Below are 24,621 nucleotides of genomic sequence, written 5' to 3'. Positions count from 1 at the left end.
AGAGACCCTTTTTTTTTTTTTTTGTGTATCAATCGATAGGAAATATCATTACACCATATATGAATTAGAAAATACAAATCACGGGACATTATATTAATTGTGTGAGAGTTTACGAGACAACTAAACCAAACAACTCAACCACTATAAACCTAATCCAACTACAAGCCCCCATTACGGTGAAAAATATTCTCAACGAAAGAATAGCTCGAACTCCTGACCTCTTAGCGAGATGCAAGAATTTTGGCTAATTAAGCTAACCCCAGTTGGCTAAAGACCCAGCTAAAATGCACTTCTTTTCTAACGCAAGAAATCTTAATGGGCCTAATCCATAATCTTTTGATTAGGATAATTTTACCTAAAAGATGTAATTCCCTTAGAAAAAGGATCTGAGTGAGTTGACAGTAGAATCCTTGGTGCCGTTAAGGCTGACCCCCAATGGAATTCTTAATTGCAGCAACTTGGCCTCTCATGGGTTCCCACCTGTCCTAGGCAGCAGGAAATCCTGCTCCTGGGTTTGCAGGAAAACCGACTCCATATGATGAGATTATATTTCCAACAATCGCATTTCTTAAAAGATCATCAAGCAACTAAAGGAGACTCACAAGAAGTCAAATTTTTTATATGAAAATGAAAACATTATGGACTTTAGCAAGATAAAAGTACAGAAAAATGAACAGTTCTACGGGTAAGATCGGTGCACAAATTGGCACGCAGGGCATCTTAAGATTATATGACCAGTCAATATGAAATGCATAATACTCTACATTGAACATCTGACGCAAATGATCTCCCCGCTAATTGTCCAATAGAATTAGTCGTCGTACGTAATGATACATTTCTCTCATTGTCACTTTGATGAATCAAACGGGATCTAACTCGTCAAATGAAAAGCTCAAACATACTTTCACTCCCAATCTCTCACTATGAAAAGAAGAGAAGGGATAAAAACAAGTTGATTGGGTTAGATTTTATACTATGTAACCTAAGTATATACACAAAGGTTATTGTCATTCTATAGGAATCAGAATTAACTGAGTTTAGGTCATTAAAAACATGTTTTTGTCATTCTATAGGAATCAGAATTAGTTACTAGGGTCACCAACCATACAGATGATAATCAAAGATATGAACAATGATGAATCAACTGAGTTTAGGTCTATATAATGGAGGATCTTCTCCAAGCAAAAGAGACCTCAAAATGGCTTCACATACATCACTATCATACACTAGCAGATGCCCACCATCAGGAACTTCATGGTACCTAATCCAGGGCAGCTTACTGGAAACATATCTCTGTAATGGAAAGGGCACAACCTTGTCTTCATATCCTTGCCAGATGTGTACAGAGCTTTCATTTTTGGGGAATGGGTTAACTAATTCCAGGGGGTCAAAGTCCCACTTCCCAAAAGCCGCAATAAAGTCACGGCGAAGAGAGTCAAAGACACCTTGCTGTTGCAACTTATTCTGTAATGTAAGAAAATCAATCACAACCATGCCATGCATAATATATTTGTAGGTAGTTGTGTATCTACTAGACTCACTGCCTCACTGACGACCTCACCACTCGTTTGTGTCCTTTTGACATTGCCATTATTAGAAATTGGCTCGAGATAGTGTCGTTTTACCAGATTTTAACTTTGTCGGCTCAATCCTATTTTGGCACAATGTCTCATCTTCTACCGTCGAATCAAAATGATGAAGAGCAAAATATTGGCAATGGAAAGGGATTCGCCAAACCAGTTAAGGCGCTGAAATAAAGTTAACCAATTCTTGAAGCATCGTTAGGAAGATCTATTATCTAACTTCTACTCCTTCATAAGTAGGTTTCAGAGCTTGTCTGGAATTGTTTGCTTTCACCTTAATCACTTTGTGTCTTCTTTCTTCATGTTTTCGAAACAAAACAAATGAAAAACAATGTGATTACGCGTCATTTTCATTTTGTAAAAAAACAGTTGCCCCAAAATGGAAACTAATTAGGTGTTTTCCTATGTTACATGGACTCGGGTGCGGGTGCAAGTCCAAGCGTCGGACCTTTCTAAACTTAAATCTTAGGATGGTCGGATATGTGTCCCCAAATTGGGTATGGGTACGGGGACACGTCTTTAACACTTGTTTGTAGTATACATTGCATAATTTTTTCAAATTATGTATCATAAGTTATATTTAGAAATGTATGTTTTTGCTATTTCCTGTCCATGTGAGACTAGAAATTTCGCTTTTCTAGCTAATTTGACATTACTTTTTCTGTAAATATCATAACAAGTAGAGGATCCCAGTGTCAAAATAGATACGGGTGTCAGAAACATTAATGTGGGTACTTCCACCAAAACGAAGGATCCATGCAACATAGGTGTTTTCTGAAATGTGCATAACTTTCTAAAAATCTACCCGAAACAACTTTTGATAACTGTTCACCAAAAAAGTTTCCTATCCACCTCCCATTATGCAGAAACATACCAGAAGACAGAGAGATAGAGCACACCAATTTACTTCTTCCTTTTCCAACAAGCAGATAAAAGAGTTACCTTGCTGAGTAACTGATATCCTGGGGTATTCTTCAAGACCTCCAAGTCTTTTGTACTGAAAAATCTTGGATTTTTATCAAGCACTGATGATGAGCGGAAATTTTTTTGAGTCAACCACCAGCGTACGAGTCCAGGTGTATATCGTGCAGCACGAAGTGCCCATTGTGTTAGACTTTTCCTGAAGTCGTCCTTTGTCAGATCACCAGGAAGAGATGGCCAGTTGTAGTTTATTGTCGGGACTACCATAGCCACGCCTGCTAGCCTGTAAAAATGGATTTTCATGAAAAATCATATATGTTTTAGACAGGTGAGAAACGGGTCTGGATTGACTGAATTTGGAATTTGAATTTTAGTGGTGAAGTTGGAGAAATTCTAGTCGTCCGTCCAAAATTAATGTAGTGTTTGTCCCCTGGAATGGAAAGGTCATTAGTAATTACTTAAAATGCTCATTCTTCCATTTGATTTGCTGAATGACATAATGTACACTACCAATGGAATCAAAATTCACCCATTTTGATGAATGGTCATTCCATTGGAAGGTCAAGGAATGACCATTCTATTGTTTTAAAAAATTACTCCAAGAAACCAAATGATTGGGGACTATATGGGTTTTGTTGCTGTTACTCCAAGAAACCAAACACTGCATAAAAGGTATAGATTGTGCCACTCTCACCCACTCCTCGCTCATCCCATCTCTTCCTTTTTTTTTAGAAGAACATTAAACAACTTCCCTCTCCCTTTCATTCTTCAATAGATAGCTGAGATTTCTCCAACTTCACCTTTGAGGTTAGAACCCCCAATTCAGTGATTCAAGATTTGGAACGAAACATAAGAAAGGATAAATTCTGTAGGGAGTGTTCTTGCCTGTGTGGTAATTGAGTGAGGCAACTCCAGGTGGGGTAATTACCCAATGAGACACCAATTACGTAGAACTTGGATCCCAGTTCTAGCCTATCAGCAAGTTCTTGAATATCAGTTGCTTCGCTTTCCAAGGACCGCTTTGGATTTGGATCACTCTCTCCGTAGCCAGCTCGATCAAATAACACAAGGTGTACGCCCAACTCATCCATTATTTCCTGAAAACTACATCAATGTTAGATTTCTTGTTATCTGATGTTACTCTAATTCGATAAGTAAATACAAATGGTTTATGGTGGTGCTTTTATCAAAAAACAGCAAGTGAGCAAAAAATCACAATTTCTAAAGCTTGTTGGTATATCTGCAGTCTGCTCATGTGTTTGAAAGTGTGGTCGTGTGCCTTATGTACTGTTTGAATTTTGCAGCACTATGTTTGGATCAAGAATTTGCGGATCAATTAATCAGCAGATAGAAAATGATAGAAAAGTCAATCCATAAATTTAGCTTCTTCACTTCAACTCTTGCTTAATCATTCCTTTTGCCTCAGCAAAATTCATCCACAAATCTATGATCCGAATTCCAAACACAACCTAGCAAGAAATTCTTTGAAATAGGAGACCCATTCTTTGAATTACGGAGAACCATCAAAATCCTAGTTAACATCAGGGCCACACATACCAAACCTTTGGGCAACTGGAGGTTTGCTCGGTCGTTAACTTCGAGGTTTGCTCGGTCGTTAACTTCGGGAATCGATGTGCGCGCAAGCTGGCTCAAATATCCATTTATCAATAAAACAAAAACAAAATCCTCGTTTATAAATACATGATAGGCTAAAGAAGAAAAACCACGATCATGGATTAAATTTACCAAAGCTTCGCAAAATTAAAATTCTACTTCTTTCGGATCTCAGATTCATTTTTCCAAGAAATTCCTGAAGTCAATGTTCCCAATTAGGTTTCTCATCCTAATCTGGAAATCCTACTTTTATTTTCTCAATTGAAAAAATCGTCCCTCCAGACACAAAACCCAGATTTCAATAAAAGCAAAAATCAAGAAATTGAGAAAGGAGGGGGGAGGGGGGTTTGATAAGTGTACTTGGGGTGCCACGAAACTCATTTCCTTGGAGCTTCCAAACCCATGAACAATAATAACTCTGAATTTGGATTTGTTCTTGGGGACTCCTCTCTCTGTGTAAGCCAGAAACCTTCCGTCACGGAGTCTGATTCTTGATTCACCGACAACGCCCACGTCATCACCATCCGATGGCGACGACGATAATGATGATGACGGCTTTGATGAAGATGATGACGATGATTGGTGTGGCGGTGGCGGTTCAGTGCTTTCTGGGGGTGCAGGGGAAGGCTTTGTGGTCTTGTATGCTATTCCGAGGCAGCCCAACAACGCCACAACTGCTCCCCTAAAAACCATCTGAGAGAGAGAGAGAGAGAGAGAGAGTCATGAAAAATACAGTAGATAAATAGGCATTTTGAATACGAAGTAACGAAGTAGAGGTGGGATTTTGAGATTACCGGGAAAGATTTTTGCCAGGAGAAGTGCTGCTGCGATGAGTTTTTGGAAACTCTATGAGCTACCGCGTGAGAGGAGAAGACGACGAAGGTCTCTCATTGGCCGTCGTTGATCTGCCCAATTTTCTGACTTATGGAGTAATATCTATTCAGATACTCCAATTTATACGATTTCTCACCCCACTTTTTTCGATTTCTCACTTTTTCAATACTCCTGCAGTAAAGGTTAGGGTAAATTCCATTATCAAAACCACCCCGGAGGTTTCTCAAAACTACAGTACAAATTTATAGTATTTTATTTTTGGATAAATTAACTTGAAATAACAAGGAAGCTCAGTGAATATCCATACTACAAGAAACATATTCCAAGAGGAAAACAAAAAAAAGAAAGAAAAATTGCTAATCTTAAGCCAAATGGCTACATTGAATTAGATGACTTAAGAGCATCCACAGTAGAATAACCGAAACCATAGAGTTGTTAAAGTTAGCAATATTTTCTAAAAAAAGTGCTCACAGTGGTATAATCAATTATGCCACTGTGGACGTCTACATTATTAATATTAACAATCTTTTAAATGAATAATTAAAAAATAATGTAATAACTTTTGATTTTTGATTTTTTATTATTTCACTGTGGATGCTCTAAAAAAGAGGAAGAGAAAACACAATTAGAGCTTGTTAGCCTTGAAACACATTTAGAAAGAGTTAGAAAAAACACATGGCAAAACCTCCAACCTACACCAAGTGGTTGCATAGCTTAGATAAGAGTGCTAATTTGATACAATTAAAACTTGTTAGCCTTAAAACTTTGATGAAGATTACTCATGGTATTTCAACGTTACACTTAATGAAAAGCCAAATGGATGGTTAAGAGCTGTGAAGTGGCCGTCCAAGACAAATTTTTAGAGAACTGGAGTAATCTTTTGGAGAAATACTAGCAACAACACTAGCTATTTGAAGAAGCAAAAACAAGTAGACATCACCTTTTGGAGATGGTAGGCCCAAATACAACGGCAGAGAACTGGGTGCGCCACATGCTCAATTCAACTCGAGCATAAATATTTCAAACATTGAGGGACAACCCCCTTAAGTAAGCATACAAAACTAGTGGGAGATACTCAATCCTGGTACATCCCCTCAAGGATAGGTAACATATCTTAATAGATAACTAACATGGGAAACACGCACAAATCAACAAAAAATACTAAGGGACAACCCCCAAAAATAGGTCATAACTAAAGGTTACTAACAACTCACCAGCCGCATATTAATGGACACATTTGCAACTTGGACTTTAAAGGTTACACAACTCACCAAATACATCTAAAGACAATCCCCATTGATAGGTCAACAAAAATCATGAAGTACTTAACAATGATGCACCACTAAAATTGGAGTGAATAGAACCAAACAATTTTGAAGAAAAAAGAAAAGACTGAGAAATGTAAAGCCTATTGCAAGATTTTGCTCACACCACAACACCCTCGATAAACTCACAACTCTTGTAGAAATCCGTATTTTCTTAAAATTATTAAAAGGTTTTATGAATGCTAGAATATCGAATAAATGAGAAATTTTTGAGTTTATGTGAATTGGGGCTTGAATGATAGAATTGTAAGTTGAGGGGGTGCAAGTCTAATTTGTAAATGTACTAGTATATATTTATATTAGTGTGTGTGTGTAGAGGAACAAAAGTTCCCATCTCTCTCTCTCACCTCCCCGTCCTTCTCTCTCTCTCTCTCTCTCTCTCTCTCTCTCTCTCCCACACCAAAACTAATCAATCAACCTTGAAACCTTCAAGTCTCGACCTTCAATCAATCATCTTTGCGTGGTACGAGCCTTGGATCGCGTGGGTTGAGCTCGATGAGGTGTATTTTGGCTCGTTCAAGGTTTTGGAGCTAGGGCTTGTCCGTGGGTCTTGTATTTGAAGCTTCTAACTTTAAGGTAGGGATTTCTTCTCATCTTCTATGTGTTTATATGTTGATTTGGTGTAAAGTAGTGCTTGGTCATTGTCCTTCGTTGTGTTGAAATCTGTCAAAAAGCTGTAAATCGCGTGCTGTAACCCTCTAGGTATGGGTACCACACTTTATGGTGGTATCAATACCCAACTCCCTGTATTGTCACTAATGTGTTCGTCAGTTCGGTATCGATACCACACTTTATGGTGGTATGGATACCCAGAGCTCAAAAATAGTTTTGAACTTTTTTAATCTTTCGTCAATTGTATTGATTCCCGATCACTTCTAACACACTTTAAGTATTGTTAAACCATCCCTAAGCTTGATTAATCAGGTTCCAATGATTCGTTGATCGTTCCAATCCCTTCGATACTCGTTAAGCGTATTCTTAGCATCGTTATAAACGGAATACGTGTCGTAAGGTGGTTTAGGAGTATCGTAGGATAAGTGGGAAGTTGTGGTGAGTGTAACAGGTTGATGTGAGCTTGTCTAGTGATCTGGATGGTAGCATAGTAACTCGTGTCCTCTTGACTTACTTGTTCTGCAAACTCCATTGGTACTCATTCCATGGGATCTAAGTATCGATACTAGTGGGTAGTATGTCGTAGAGTCGTTATGGGTTGGTACATTACGTAGGGTAACGGGATATGCTTAGGGGAAAGGTTTTTAGTGGACGCAAGGGTCCCAAATGCTCGGACTTTAATGAAAGGTTTTTAGTGGACGCACGGGATCCCAAATGTCCAGACTTGAATGAAAGATTTTTAATAGATGCAAAGGGTCCCAAATGCTCGGAATGAATGAAAGGTTTTTAGACGGGATATCCCAAAATTCCCGGACTTGAATTGAGAAGGAAAATGGCTAACCCTCGAGGAATACAAGCCAACCTGATTACGTTCTAAAAGAAAATTCTGTGATATGTTTGTATTATTTAGCTGTGAGATATATTCATTGTCATTAGCATCTTTGGATTCGTTGTACATATTTGTTGTTGATCCATAATACTGTCAGTGTGTGATCATAACATATACGTATAGATCAAGGCAGAATGGAGTATTCACATGAGAATCTAAACTTTTAATTGGCATAGCGATGGACAAGAGACGGTCGAGGACCTGTTGTGGTTTAATTAGAACGATTTGAGTTGGGTTTGCTTCTAGTTAGACGTGTGAATTGTTAGGAATACCCCCTTATGAAATCTTGATCCCCTAGGCAATGGTATGCTCGTTGGTGACAAAAGACTCACCTTTCTTTGTGACATGTTGTTATACTCATTCACTCCATGTGCATTATCATCACATTTTTATATAGTTTGAGTATAGATTTTTCTACTGGGCTAGTGTAACTTACCTTATCATTTTCAGGTACAAATCAAAGGAGTTGACATGGCGTGCTTGTTGTATAATTGACCAAATCTTTTGAAAAGGTATACATGAGGAGCTATGTTGCACATGATTTGAAAGAGCATTCTCAAAAGGATGATTCTTGTAAATTGAAAACATTATTTTTTTATTGACTCAGACACACTATATTTTGATAAATTGGGGCCCTTGAGCCAAAAATGTAATAAGTGAAATTAATTTGGGAACAGGGAAAGGAAAGATCTTTTGGTGACGATTGTATAACGACGAGGACCTTGGTTATGGAAAGTTATTATTGTTTATGTTGAAAATCGATGGCATGACAACTCCCTTATTTTCACTACATTGCAATAGACTAAAGTCCTCAACTCACACCACTAGAACTAAAAATTACCCCATTAGCTATTACCCCATCTCCAAGAAAAATGGGCTCGATCACACATCTCAAGGGGAAATTACACATATTTGTCAATTGGATCACACCCCTCAGACACAAAGTAAGATTACGGTATATACTTATAGTACTAGCAGTATAAGAAGCCAATCCAAACCAAATATTGCAACTGTACAGTGACACTGATGCAGGAATAGATCATACAACTCCTTACTCCTCAAAGATAGCACGTCCAATATCCAAATCAGGTACAAATTTATTCCTCGCGTTTGGAAAATTAAACAATATCCCAATTTGGATAACAAATTACTCCCTTGAGGTGATGTAGCCACAAGGAAATTTGATGGAATCTGCCCAACGTCATCGAATCCTAATTACAATTGACCAAATTATTTTTTTAGTCTGTGATAGACTATTTTCACACATCTGCAGCCTTTTATAAGCTAGAAAAGAATAGTGTAGTCCATTGTAATTAATATTCGGTGATGTCAAATAGATTCGTCGAACTTCCTAGCGGCTATATCATGACATGGGGTAATTTGTTATGCAAAAGGGGGTAATTCATAATTTGTCAAAGTGAGGGGGCAATACGAAATTTATAGAAATCTCCGGAGTGATTTAGTAATTTGCCCTTAAAATTACCAACTCCATCCCTTTTTTTTTGCTATCATGTCACTCAAACAATTATCTATATTTCACAATTTACAATATTTTCTATGATTTTGAAAAATTCGTTCAATGAAACTAATTGATATCTGTCAAATAAGATCCATATTAGATATAAAAAATAATATAAATTCAAAGATATGGACAATTTTTGAGAGGTCTCAAATAGTGAAAAATGATTAGCAATTTGAGAAAGATGGAGTAATATTCTAAAAATTTATATCTTATATGCTTCCAATATAGTAGTGTGTAAAAAATAACATTTAAAATGTATCTAAAAGAAATTGTATGTAAAATACTAATATCTCTATTTATTAGAGAGTCTTTCCTGTGCAATTATTGCCCATGGCGAAGCTGTGTACCCCCACCCCCAAAAAAATTTAAAAAATTAAATATAACTAATCATTATTTGTTATATGATATAATTAGAATAGCAATCTCTAAAAATTTAAATGATGTTTTTTTTTTAACTCAATCAATTCAAAAAATAAGCCCATTATAGGGTAGAAACAAAGAAAAGAAGAAAAGCCCTCTAAGGGTACACTTACACACAGGTGAAAAGACTTAAACTCTTGACCTCCTAGTAAGACACAAGAGTCCTGATCAACTGAACTAGCCTCAGTTAGTTAAATGATGTTGGTTTAACTTAGTTGGAATTTGAAGTTATTTTACATTGTTGTGTGAAATTTTCTTAATTTCTGTCATAGACGAAAATAAGCACACATTGGCGTTGCGATAGCCAAACAAAAAATTAATAATATCATTTAGAATATTTTTTTTTATATACTACATGTAGAATATAATTATTATACTACAAAAGTTTTTTTTTTGGGTCAATATACTACAAAAGTTGAAGGATATATTTAGGACATTTGCACATGAAAATACTTCTCTTAAATTTGTACCCTCGGGGAAAAAATTATAGCTCTGCCAATGCTTATTGGAATTCTTTTTGTCCCTGCTCTTTTTTATTTTTTTTTGTTTTGATATTTTGACTTATACCGGAAGAATCCAAAATGCGAGGTATACATGATTATAGTCTGGAGAACAACTTAATTATCACAGAAACAACACCTCACACTTGACAAAGTTGAACTTCAAACCTTCATGTTAGAAGAGCCTTGGAAATGCATAATGTAAAGTATGAGATCGATAATACATGTTGGTTCTTACTTGCAAATTTATTTACCGCGACAAATGATGCACCATAATGAAAATTCTACATACAATGCTCTTTTTATCAAGAGAAAATTGATTTTAGCACTCCAAAAATTGATGGAGAGGCTCCAAAACGATCTCGTTTTGTGTATCAATACAATTCAATTTTGGAGCCCCTCCATCAATATTTGGAGTGCGTAAATCACAATCATTTGATCAATGGCGTGTTCTAACTTTAGATCCGATCCGTATTTGCTAGAGTGAAGTTTAATGGCATTTAATTATGTGTTAGTATCTTTCGTGCTATTTCATTACTATCATTAATGACCAAAAAGGTTTAATGGAGTTTGAGATCTATTGTCGGCATTACTAATTAATTAGCTACCCCTTTCATACGGACCATTAATGCTAGTAAAATATATACTATTAATGGAATTTATGCTAATTTACACGAGGCAGTGGTACTACGCGCTAGGGAATATCATATGGACCACCAAAAACAGAGAATATTCGATTATCATCATCATTAGTACTAAACTAGTTCTAACTAATTTGCTTTGATAAGTCATTAATAAATTGGGGACCCCCCCCCTGCAAGCTTCCCTCCCTCTTGTTCCGGCTAGACACGCAATCACCTTGCCCTAGTTGGAGGCATTTTGGTGCTATTGCCAATCCACTCAGAGAGCAAAAAGTTTTCTTCCATATTTTTTTTGTGAATTACATAGAAAAAAATGATTTTCACACTTCCCTTTTTAGTCATCTCCACTCTTTTTTTTCTTTTTCTTTTTTATCCACATGAATTTATCATATTGTCATTGCATGTGTGAAAAAGTGTATTAAATAAAGGGCAAGATAGTAAATTCAAAAGGATAAAGACAAAAAAAAGTAGTGTGTGGATAGCTAAAAAGAGAGTATGGAAATCATTCTTGAAATGATATAATGCCAAAACTTATTTTTATTGGTGCCAAAATTCTAGTGCACAAAAAACTTGTACCATATACAATGTCCAAGACTTTTATGCATTGAAATTTTGACACGAACAAAAACATATTTGACATTATCACTACCCATGCACATTGAGAGTTACATACATGATACATGCATATATGTATAGAATCGACCTTGAGCTTAGTTCTTTAAGAGCGCGGTGAAATGGGTCACAAATAACACTCTTACATCCACAACTACCAAAACACATATCAACAAGTCTATTCGCACAAACAATTCCAACATAGATCGCGCACAAATCCGTGTGTGGGGGGGGTCTACTCTGGATCCCACACAAATGATCCGAGCCATTCATAAAATGTAAAATACTTTTACAAGGGCCCACTTAAAAATCAACTTAATCCGATACCTATCGGTGCTCAATTCAATCATCTAACTTTTTATTATCTTGAAATTCGAATGAAAAGTTAAATAATTAAATCGAGCACCTATAAGTATCGGATTGAGCCAATTTTTGGCAAGGGGCCTTGAAAAAATATTTTACATTTAATGAACGGCTCGGATTATTTGTGTGGAACCCGTAGTGGGCCCCACACAAAATCTGTGCACTTTTGCTGTGTGCGTAGCATTACTAAACACAGATTCATTCTTCTAGACACACTTCCGATACAATATATATGGGTCTTGAAATATCTCTGCATCTAAATAATCACTCTCCGATCAAAAGGAGAAAAACAAAAAAAAGGAGGAAAAAACTTCCACTGCTCTTGCAAGGAGTAATTATTTTGCCAAAACCAAAAATAGATGGAGGAACCTAACTGTAGTGTTGAGAGCGGACCGGAAAATTTGAAAAGCAAGTGTTTTTGATGTCAGAAAGTGTACTATTTGTTACAAATCGATTACAGTCCACGTGGAGTATGTCCCCAGTAAAGCTGGAAAGTTACGTCCCTAGCTAGGCATGTCCAAAACTTTTTTCCTCTCTTATGTTGATGGAGACTAGGGTTTTCCAAACGAAAACACTACGTCCACCGACAGTGGAGCCAGTGGCCGGCCACCGACTGATGTGGGGCCTATTCTGGACCACACACGAATGATCCGAGAAGTTCAAAAAAAAATTTAAAAAATTCCGAGTGGATCTACGCGAGGATTGGCTCAATCCGATATGTGTAGATGCTCGATCTAAGCTTCTCATTCTTGAAAAATATGGAAAAAAGGAAAGATTAGATTTTCCGATTTTCAAGAATGGAAAGCTTGGATCGAGCATCTATAGTATATCGGATTGAACCGATCCTCACGAGAGCTCACTTGAAATTTTTTTTTTTAATTTTTGAACGGCTCGAATTATTTGTGCAGGACCCGTAGTGAGCCCCACACGCCGGCCACCGACTCCACCGATTGACATGGTGTTACTCTTTTCCAAAACAAATGTGTTGCTGAGAAAGGAGCAGGTTGAGGCATGCATGCCCCCGGCGCCCTGGCCAGGTACTAGAACTGAAAATTTAACATTAGAGATACATTAAGAGAGCTTTGTTAGCATGAGAGCATCTCTCCAAGAGTTTTGCTACTTGAAAATGACAAAAATTTGAAGAAATTTTGTGATGTTTTCCAAACAAATACTATCATGTTATGAATGTCAAAGATACATACAAAATGAAAATCTTAAACCTCGACAAACAGGCACAGAACTACATGCTTAATAAATGAAGAAAATAATATTTTTGAGAGGAGAACCTTTATGTCTTAAAAATAGGGCAAATTTCACTGACCTCCCCTGGGGTTCCTGACACAAGCACTGACCTCCCCTGAGGTTTCTAAACTTTCACCGCCCTCCCTTGCTTTTTCTGAAATTGTTAAGATTCCCCATCGGTTAAATTCTCCCGAAACGGTGTTAACTTTCTGTATAAAATGACTAACATACCCTTGCCCTTCCATCTCTATGCCTCCAAACACTCTCGACCATTAAAACCTATGCATTTCTTCTCTAGTTCTTTTTCTTCTTCTTCTTTTTTCTTTCATACTTTGAAAATTCACTTCTTCTTTTTCTCACTAGTAAAAACAGTAAACATTTGGACGGGTAAAAAAATGTGGTTAAAAAATTAAGTGTTTCAATTTTTAATTCGTTTGAACCAATGCGAAAATCTTATTTTTTTGATTATTTTATTCTAAATGGTCATAATTAATTTTTGGTTATAGAGCTCTTATATGAGAGCCCTAAGAGAAAGTCGTAGAACCAGATAAATTAAAAAGAAGAAGAAAAGGTCAAAAGTTTTGCTGCTGTACCATTTGTTGTGTTGTACTTGGCTAGTTATATGATAAGCACCCGTTAATGCAATGCAGGGTGCGCTAGTATCTAGTTTTAGTTAATTTCATCGCTTAATTAGTTGCTTCTTAATTGCGTTTACTCATAAGGTATGTTTTTAGTGCTTTCAGGTAAATCATGTGAATAAGGCATATTTTGACATCATCCATGGCCCGAGTGCGTCCAAGTACCTGTAAAGACCCGGTATTTTTAATAAATAATAATAATTTCCAAAACAAAATTAATATTTTGCTCGTAATTTTATTTAATGCAAAAAAAATTATTTATATCGTCACGCCAATTTTATTTCCGTAATCGATTGTGCGCACACGTATCCAACGAGTAATTTTCTTAGTGTGTGCATGAGTGGCACTGGATCATTTTTTTTCCCAACCCAAACCAATACTCCATCACCCTCTCCCTCTGCCAGATTCGGCAGCCCACTCCCCCGCCATGCCTCCTGTCCAATCCAACAACTTCAACACTCCACCTCCCACTCCACTTTTCTTTTTTCTTGTTCCTATTATATACATACATACACTTGTACATAACTCACACACACATACACGAGACAAAGAGAAAGACAGCCATCATCACCTCCTCCTCCCTCCATCACCAACCGGAGCCACCACCGCCACCACCCGAAGCTGACCTCACCACTGTAGCTCCATTCCCCAAACCTCCTGCATTACCGCCGGACACCATCACCTCTTGCCGTGCTCACCATCACCATCCGACCGAGCTCCGCCGCTGTTCCGACCCGCCACCGAATCACTCTGAAACCCGTTTTCGCCTGACACGAGGTAGTTCGGAACTCACCTCCCTAAGTATATGTCGTGTCTATATTAATTTTTGTGAATGGTATGATTGTATTCGAACCCAAAGACGCCAGTCGAAACCCGGCCGGAACCGGCTCCCCTGTTTTGACCGACTGTTTTATGCCTCTGTTCTTTTGAATTTTTTTTGGATAGATTACAGTTTAACCCCTCGTGATTTAAGAGCTTATAAATCTAACTCTTGTGTAGTAAAAGTTAATATTAAGCCCCGAGGTTAATTAGTTTTCGATTCTGACGCCACCGGCCGAAATCCACTGATTTTCCGTTGTAAACAGTACTGGAAATTGAAATGTTGAAATGAGTTTTAGAAAAATTACAGTTTGGTCCTTCGAGTTGCTTAGCTTATAAATCTATCCCTAGTGTATTGGAATTTAATGGTATAAGTCCCATCATTAATTAGTTTCGAGGCGATCCTAGTTTGGTTGCACATACGAATTTTTCTAATACCGTCAACACCCCGAGATGATTAAGAGTAAACGTGAATTTTAGCTTAAAAAAAAAAAAAAAAGAAAAGAGAAAAGAGAAAATAAAAGGAATTACTTAAATTGTTTTGGATCGCATGATTTATTTTATTGCACGGCTGAATATTTTTTTAGCATGTTGGTATGTTGGTGGGATTAATGAATCGCATGATTAATTTTATCGTATGATAAATTATTCGTGTGTTTGGTTTTGTCACATGAATTGTTATTGTCATGAATTTAATTACCGTTAGCATGTTTCGAAATTGTTGCATTGTGCGAAATGTTGGTACACTGTTAGATTGGACAAATAGGTTCATGGGTTGGTTGCGATGTGCGGACTTATCATCTTAGACGTTGAAATCTGGTTAACGGAAAATTTAATAAAGTGAGAGACTGTGATTGTGATTCCGGACAAGGAATCCGGGGATTAAATTGTTGGAGGTTGATTGGTGGTGATTTGTTGAGAGTGTTGATTTACGAACCCTGGGTACGGCATGGTGGTGGTCGGCTCTCGGATGTTGGGACGGGACATAAGGGTGGCATTGTGCTTGAGTCACAACCCGGGCTAGACGGCGCTTGAGCGTTGCCGGTGAAGTTTTATCCGAACTTATGGTTGCGGATGGGATACCCGGGTATATAACTTAGGTATTTTTCATCCAGATCTGGAAAAGGGGAGTCGGACCACACCAGTGCCTTACGCCGAAGGTTATGGGTAGGAACGGATCTGTGGATAAGATCCGAGATTTCACATAGGTTAAAGGATAGTAATGAAAGAAAAGTTTATTGTTCTCTTTTTATGTTATTTTTAATGCATGACAATTATATTCCTATTGCTTGTAAGTTATGGGTTCGGGTGGGTTTTGGCTATTGAGCGTCATCGCTCACGGTACTATGTTGCCCTGGTAACTCGAATGCCAGGTACCAGAGATGGAACAGAAGTGTCGTACGATTCGGAAGAGTTCAATCCTAGTGAGGAAAAAGCTGAAAACCTTGGTTTCCGTGCGCATAGTCGCTCTGATTAATTTAACTCGACTTTATTTTGGAAGCTTCTAAGTTTATTTGGAAATTGTAATATGTTGATTTATTCAAAACGATTGTAATATAATGACATATGCTTTTAAACTAGTGACGTAGTAAATTTATAAATTTCTTTTGTGAAAATAATCTTTTAAATATTTTATTAATGTCTCCGAATTTTCGGGGCGTTACAATTGGTATCAAAGCTTTAGGCTCAAAACCTCGGCCATGGGTAGAATGGGTAGAACCATAAGATAGTGGTCCGTTGCACAAATGAGAATTGAGTTTAAGTTTACCGTCCCAAATTGGGTGGAATTCTGTCAAAACAATCTTCGGATTGAAGCAAGGCGCGAAATTGGCAGTACAACCGAGCTGGGAATTCTCGAACAATTGGATGATGACTTAAATCAAGAATCGAATGTGGAACTTAGAAACTCGAAAATATTTTGGCGTTAGTAAACCTTTGCGGCCCGTTCTTGGATAAATATTTTCTCACGCCTCTTAAGGGACGAGAGTGGAACCTAGCACCGAGTGCCGAATACAACCCCACTAGGCGCGGCAAAACCGCACCCTCCAAACTTCAAATTTCAAAATTTAAATTTCAAACATTTTCCCTCCACAACACCCCTTTTTCCGCCCCTATATATATCACACCACCACTTCTATTTCTTCATCTCCCTCACCATCTTAACCCCTCCAAATTGCTATCCTATCCTATCGTACCGAGCCATGGCAACCCGACGACGAGGATTTCCGGAAGACGCCGTGTTCCGAGAAATCGAGCAAGCCGAACTAACCATAACAATCCAAACCCTTTGGATGCAACTCTTCATCCTCATCTTGTTTGGTGCGGTACTTACAATAGGCATGCCACGGTGGTTCGCCGAGAACAACCGTCTCAACACCTTCTGGTACTGGACTCTCGTCGTGGCCGTCGCACTCGCAGCGTTCATAAAAGAATACGAACGTCGTTTGCGCCAAGCTTTCGATGAAAGATGGTAGGAAATCTCGAGGAGGGCGAGACCGAAGACGCCAATTAGGCATATCTTAGGCCGACCTTGGAGCAATAGTAATCCTTCGGGATATAGGATATCGGAAACTAGGATCACTTCTGTCTGTTTAAGAATCTCCTAAGTTGTACTCTTTCTATGTTGATAATAAAAGCCTTATTGCGATTACTACTCGTTCTTATATGATATCTTTGGTATTAGGATATGCTCCTGATAGCCGTAGTTGTATTTGTGGCATTAGGGCAAAAAGGAACCTTTTGGTAGTAGTAAGTAGGATCTTTCCAACTTGTACTAAGAAAAACCTTATCCTTGTCCCTACTTGCCGTTATAGTATAATTCTATGCTTATGATTGTATCTCTCTTTTATCTATGAAAAACTCGCTTTATTTTAAAGAGTACCGTTGCATACTACTTGGAAAACTAATTTCAATTCTAGAAGGAAAATGGAGTATTTGCATGTCATTGTATAGAAAAAATTAAATTTTTTATTATTCTTGCAATTTCAAATCCTTTGCTACGAATCCTTAGTGGAAACCCTTTAACAACTTCGCATGAACACTACTGCCGACGCCGCCCACGTTATCAACATGTTTACGCCAATCTCGAGGTTAACGCAACACGAAGCCCTATGTGATACCGAGTAACATGAAGGTCATGCAAGTTCTACAAGCGATTGACACATCGACTATTTCGACACCCCAACCTCAAGTGTCGTAGACCCCTCGAGAAAGTAGATAGATCAACGAATAAAAACATGATGTTGTCAGAGATTCGAAATCGTCACCCAGCTATATACTATGCAAACTACATCCAATGAAGGCACCATCATAGTTCAAACAGATCATGAAGAGCTCAAGGTCGTGAATATCTGAGAGAGCAGCAACCATTCTTTTGCAATGAGGTTCTATTTTTTCTAAGGGGGATAGACGAGCTATTGACGAATATTCATCTAAGTCACCATTCTCATTCAATCGATTGTATCCTAACTGTCCGCTACCTTCAATCTCTCTTGGCTCTTCTTAAAATTACCTTCATTATGACTCTCCATTGTTAGAGCTGCAATTTCAACTAAAGCTCAAATCGTAGAACTCCTTGTCAATTCCAAAACACCTAATCCTTGTGATATTTTCTTTTAGGAGTTGGGTATTCCTAAAGATCATAGTGATCCAACCTTTCTTGATTTGATTGTGAAGTCAACAGTTTACTCAATTATAAGTATAACCTTTCTGATCCATTGAATACTGCATGTTTGGAGCAATCCTCGTTTATTTTGATCAGCGCACTATCAGCTATCTACAACCTTCAATTCTTTTGATATCACAATAAGATATGTGTCTGACCTTACAAAACTCTAATTCCGTAAACGTAGTTCAATTTTCAATGTTGGAGTTGTCAAATCCTTGGACGCACATATTATTGTTATGCTTCACTTTCCTTGAGCTTTGTATCACGCCTTGAGCTAATACGATTCAATCATCGTTCTATTAGTGACTTTTTCTATTTTTTTTTTTTTGGATTCGAAAGTCATTATTTACTCTTCACTCGTGCCCCTTATTTTTTTTCTTTCTTTTAAATAACTAGAGTTAGATGCTTGTTTTGGAAACGCATTTGGCCAATGTGGTGCAAAATAAATATCTAGTTCGGTTTCATTGTTGGACCTTGTAATCCTTCAGAACTTATTGCGGTAGATCTAAATTTCTTAAGAGAACCCACCTTATTTATTCCATTGCAATGTTTTGAAGCCCAAGTACTTGTTTGTTTTACTCGCTTGTTAAATCTTTAATCAACATTATTAATTGCAATGATGGAACTTTTCAATTCCAAATCATTGAGTTACTTTGGTTAACTTAATCCTCATTGTCCTCATGTTCCAACTCCAACTCAAACCTAATTGAACCTCAATTCGTGGAAGATGAACTATTCGTACTTTCTATTTGGTGCTATGACCTTTGGACATTTGGCTCATGTTGAAACCTTTTGAACATTTTTGTAATCTTCTCATCCATTTTGGAGAAAAGTATCATCCGCCATCTAAGAGGTAAGGAATCTTATAGCAGACTCTACATCAACGAGATTATTTGATTGCACGAAGTGCTGGCATCTAGAGTTTCTAATCGACACCCCGTTTCACCTCAAACTTTTGGGGAAGCCTGCAGAAAGCATTGGGAACAGATATCTGCCTGAGCACAGCTTTTCACTCTCAAACTGATGAACAATTTGAGAGGACGATTCAAACCCTGGAGGACAGGCTTCAAGTTTTTGTGTAGGATTTTAAAGGGAGTAAGGAGAAACACCTACCGCTGGTGGAGTTTGCCAATAACAACAGTTACCAAGTTAGTATCAGGATGGCCCCTTATGAAACACTGTACGAACGACCATGCTGATCGCCCATCTGTTGAATCAAGGTTAGAGAAGACGTTTTGCTTGGACCTGAACTAGTCCGAGAAACTATTGAGAAGGTAAAGGTGATCAGGGAGTGACTTTTGATCGCGCGGAACAGACAAAAGGGTTATGTTGATAAGAGAGTGAGGCCTTTGATGTTTAATGTGGGAGATCATGTGTTCCTGAAAATCAAGCCGCATCGTGGGATCATCTGATTTGTCAAGAAAGAGAAAATATTGCCTCGCTACATTGGTCCGTTCGAAATCTTAGAGCAAATTGGAGAAGTAGCCTATTGTCTCGCTTTACCGCCGCAGATCGCCAAGGTTCACAACATCTTTCATGTTTCTATGTTGCGGAAATATATGGCCCATCTCTACCCACGTGCTCAATTGAGAGGAAGTCACACTGGACGAGGAAACGATCATTAAAGGGCAACCGGTGAAATTTAGGATCATGGAGAAAAGTTACCCGAGGACGAACAATCAAATTAGTCAAAGTCTTATGGAGACACCAAGGACTAGAAGAATCAACTTGAGAGCGTGAGGACACAATTAAAGCCAACTATCTGCAGCTGTTTCAAATCGAAGCTACATCTTAATTTCGAGGACGAAATTGTTTTAAGGGGGATAGATTGTAAAGACCCGGTATTTTTAATAAATAATAATAATTTCCAAAACAAAATTAATATTTTGCTCGTAATTTTATTTAATGCAAAAAAAATTATTTATATCGTCACGCCAATTTTATTTCCGTAATCGATTGTGCGCACACGTATCCAACGAGTAATTTTCTTAGTGTGTGCATGAGTGGCACTGGATCATTTTTTTTCCCAACCCAAACCAATACTCCATCACCCTCTCCCTCTGCCAGATTCGGCAGCCCACTCCCCCGCCATGCCTCCTGTCCAATCCAACAACTTCAACACTCCACCTCCCACTCCACTTTTCTTTTTTCTTGTTCCTATTATATACATACATACACTTGTACATAACTCACACACACATACACGAGACAAAGAGAAAGACAGCCATCATCACCTCCTCCTCCCTCCATCACCAACCGGAGCCACCACCGCCACCACCCGAAGCTGACCTCACCACTGTAGCTCCATTCCCCAAACCTCCTGCATTACCGCCGGACACCATCACCTCTTGCCGTGCTCACCATCACCATCCGACCGAGCTCCGCCGCTGTTCCGACCCGCCACCGAATCACTCTGAAACCCGTTTTCGCCTGACACGAGGTAGTTCGGAACTCACCTCCCTAAGTATATGTCGTGTCTATATTAATTTTTGTGAATGGTATGATTGTATTCGAACCCAAAGACGCCAGTCGAAACCCGGCCGGAACCGGCTCCCCTGTTTTGACCGACTGTTTTATGCCTCTGTTCTTTTGAATTTTTTTTGGATAGATTACAGTTTAACCCCTCGTGATTTAAGAGCTTATAAATCTAACTCTTGTGTAGTAAAAGTTAATATTAAGCCCCGAGGTTAATTAGTTTTCGATTCTGACGCCACCGGCCGAAATCCACTGATTTTCCGTTGTAAACAGTACTGGAAATTGAAATGTTGAAATGAGTTTTAGAAAAATTACAGTTTGGTCCTTCGAGTTGCTTAGCTTATAAATCTATCCCTAGTGTATTGGAATTTAATGGTATAAGTCCCATCATTAATTAGTTTCGAGGCGATCCTAGTTTGGTTGCACATACGAATTTTTCTAATACCGTCAACACCCCGAGATGATTAAGAGTAAACGTGAATTTTAGCTTAAAAAAAAAAAAAAAAGAAAAGAGAAAAGAGAAAATAAAAGGAATTACTTAAATTGTTTTGGATCGCATGATTTATTTTATTGCACGGCTGAATATTTTTTTAGCATGTTGGTATGTTGGTGGGATTAATGAATCGCATGATTAATTTTATCGTATGATAAATTATTCGTGTGTTTGGTTTTGTCACATGAATTGTTATTGTCATGAATTTAATTACCGTTAGCATGTTTCGAAATTGTTGCATTGTGCGAAATGTTGGTACACTGTTAGATTGGACAAATAGGTTCATGGGTTGGTTGCGATGTGCGGACTTATCATCTTAGACGTTGAAATCTGGTTAACGGAAAATTTAATAAAGTGAGAGACTGTGATTGTGATTCCGGACAAGGAGTCCGGGGATTAAATTGTTGGAGGTTGATTGGTGGTGATTTGTTGAGAGTGTTGATTTACGAACCCTGGGTACGGCATGGTGGTGGTCGGCTCTCGGATGTTGGGACGGGACATAAGGGTGGCATTGTGCTTGAGTCACAACCCGGGCTAGACGGCGCTTGAGCGTTGCCGGTGAAGTTTTATCCGAACTTATGGTTGCGGATGGGATACCCGGGTATATAACTTAGGTATTTTTCATCCAGATCTGGAAAAGGGGAGTCGGACCACACCAGTGCCTTACGCCGGAGGTTATGGGTAGGAACGGATCTGTGGATAAGATCCGAGATTTCACATAGGTTAAAGGATAGTAATGAAAGAAAAGTTTATTGTTCTCTTTTTATGTTATTTTTAATGCATGACAATTATATTCCTATTGCTTGTAAGTTATGGGTTCGGGTGGGTTTTGGCTATTGAGCGTCATCGCTCACGGTACTATGTTGCCCTGGTAACTCGAATGCCAGGTACCAGAGATGGAACAGAAGTGTCGTACGATTCGGAAGAGTTCAATCCTAATGAGGAAAAAGCTGAAAACCTTGGTTTCCGTGCGCATAGTCGCTCTGATTAATTTAACTCGACTTTATTTTGGAAGCTTCTAAGTTTATTTGGAAATTGTAATATGTTGATTTATTCAAAACGATTGTAATATAATGACATATGCTTTTAAACTAGTGACGTAGTAAATTTATAAATTTCTTTTGTGAAAATAATCTTTTAAATATTTTATTAATGTCTCCGAATTTTCGGGGCGTTACAGTACCCGAGGAACCAATGAAGACCCTGTCGGCCCCTGAAAATTTGTCTAAGTATGGAAAAATTGCTTTTCGAAAAAATATCGATTTTCAAGATAAAAAATGGCGGTAATTGATCCTTGAATTTTTCTAAGAGCAACTTCAAAATTGCAAGATTTTATTCAAAAATTAAGGTCATGTTTTGAGCCATTTATTCGATAGAAAAGTGTGTTGTTTTCTGTTTTACACTAAAAGCTGGGGGTCAACATTTTGATTGGATTGAAATCTCAAAATTCTGGTAATGCCATTGTTTCCAAATGGGGGGTACTTCTTTATTTTCATTAAATAAATTAAAGTAAAAAAAAGGTAAAAGAAAGGTTTAAAATGCAATCTTTACTTAAGTTTAGAGAATGAAAATAAGATGCTGTGGAGATTTGCCCGAGCAGAAGCAGAATTGCCCGAGCAGAAGGAGATTTGCCCGAGCAGAAGCAGAATTGCCCGAGCAAGAGGAAGGCAGCCAAGGCAGAATTCTGGGTTAATGCGCTCGGCATCGATGTCAAGTTCTATGGTCCATCGATGCCGAGCCCCTTAATGGTCCAGTCTCTTATTCATCTCGGCATCGATGGAAGGAAATGTTTTACATCGATGCCGAGCCCCTTAGTAGAGCACTCTAAGGCCGTTGCCATCGATGCCGAGGGGCTTAGCAGGGGATTTTCAGAGCATCTAGGGAATATTCCAGGCGCGGATCTTAGAAGTATAAAAGCTTATTTCATCATTTTGTAAAAACAAGTAGATAGATTCAAGTAGCATAATTTCTAGATCTAGATTAGATTTCTTTGCAATTCAAATTGTTCTTGAGTGTTCTTCATTTTTCAGTTTTGAATATTTCAATTTCTATCTTTAGTTGTTAGTTTTTGATATTGTCGCTTTAATTAAAGTTGTTTATTTTCTCCCAATCTATCTTAATCTCTAATTTTCTTCTAGTGTTGCTCTTCAATTATATTGAGTAGATTTTTGCTTGCTTTTATCTCTCTAGATATGAGTGAGTAGTTTCAAGGGTTAGGTCATGGGGTGATTAGCACCTCATGGCTCGGGCGAAAATTGCATTTTGCACCTAATAAAGCTTTAAACTTTGATTTGAAAATTGATGTGGGGTTCGGGTTTGTTTGTCAAATCACCGAGGTGTTAACCTCTTTGATCATGTGTAGGTGGGAGTTTCGCCTACCCACCACACATGATGCTTAGAGCTCTGTCGCTCGAGGTATTTGCCAAATGAATTCTAGAGCTAGCTTGATTCACAACTCATTTTATCTTCCGATTTGAGAACTATAACCAAGTATCTTAAATTGTGTAGTTGGGTGAAAAGTGTGATTTAGCATCGAGTCTTAGGTGTTAATAATTCCTAGACTTAGCCTATCTTTTCTCTAGTTAATTCGTTTTTAATTTAGCCTTTTATTTCCACCGTTTAAAGTAAAACAAAGTTGGCTGTCTAAAAGCCAAAAGCCTTTACTTGCATCTACAAATCCGATCAAGCCATATAATTATTCCCTTAGGTACGATCCCGGATTTTCGATTTATTATGCTTCAACCGACGTGTTAAAACCCTACGCTTGGGGTATTATTCCTTATATCGGAGCAAACGAAGCACTATAAGTGACTAGCAAGAGTGGCCTGAGGTATTTTGCTTAGTTGATTGCCGTGTGGGTTGGATGGGAAAATAAAACAAAGGCTCGTTACTATTACCAACAAGGGCTTAATTATATTTTTGAGCCCGTACCAAAAAGCGGTTTAAGGATATAACATGCTCTATATTAATATAGTGATTTGCAAAATCTAAATTAAGGGAATCAAAAATACAAATTTAAGAAAAAAAATAAAAATGCAAACCCAATGCACAATGCTTCCGCCATTGCAGTGTCTGGAAAAGGGTTAGTGGAACTCCACCTTATAATATAATTATCATCTCAAATTAAAATATATATATAGTCATCATCGTCAAGTTTTTTTTTGGATACAATAGTCTTATTTGAAATTGGAATATCAAATATTAGTTTACTCAAATTTTTATGTTACAAGAACGACCAATAAATTTTATTATGGGAGAATAAAAAATCTTAACTGCATCATGGTTTGGGAAAAAAGAGGTCCACAATGACGAGAGATGCCAAAAGAGTATTTTGGACAATTTAAAATCATAAAAACATGACATCAGCATTAATCATCTAATTTTGTGAAAATATTTAACAGCCCTGTGGGGGGGGGGGGGGGGATCTTGATAAAGTCAGAAAAAGCAAGGG

General features: G+C 37.8%; 1 protein-coding gene across 3 annotated transcripts; it reads right to left on the bottom strand.

Annotated features, from left to right (window-relative positions):
* Nucleotides 1-1,036: 1,036 nt before the first annotated feature.
* Nucleotides 1,037-5,074, bottom strand: LOC131312625 (uncharacterized). Of its 3 annotated transcripts, none has more exons than XM_058340516.1 (5): nt 4,913-5,074; nt 4,479-4,800; nt 3,390-3,601; nt 2,526-2,787; nt 1,037-1,464 (listed from the first exon to the last, which is right to left on the bottom strand). In XM_058340516.1, the coding sequence occupies exons 2-5, from the start codon at nt 4,497-4,499 to the stop codon at nt 1,141-1,143; spliced, it is 819 nt and encodes a 272-aa protein (XP_058196499.1). In that variant the 5' UTR covers nt 4,500-4,800; nt 4,913-5,074; the 3' UTR covers nt 1,037-1,140. The 3 variants fall into 3 exon arrangements, with proteins under 3 accessions (XP_058196499.1, XP_058196498.1, XP_058196500.1); XM_058340515.1 differs by having other exon boundaries at nt 4,479-4,811; nt 4,913-5,072; XM_058340517.1 differs by lacking the exon at nt 4,913-5,074 and having other exon boundaries at nt 3,390-3,608; nt 4,479-4,620.
* Between the last annotated feature and the right edge of the window lie 19,547 nt (nt 5,075-24,621).

The sequence above is a fragment of the Rhododendron vialii genome, chromosome 13a, assembly GCF_030253575.1.
Source record: "Rhododendron vialii isolate Sample 1 chromosome 13a, ASM3025357v1".
Lineage (NCBI taxonomy): Eukaryota > Viridiplantae > Streptophyta > Magnoliopsida > Ericales > Ericaceae > Rhododendron > Rhododendron vialii.
The sequence above is the reverse complement of the archived record's forward strand: the minus strand, read 5'-3'. Positions and strand labels throughout refer to the sequence as shown.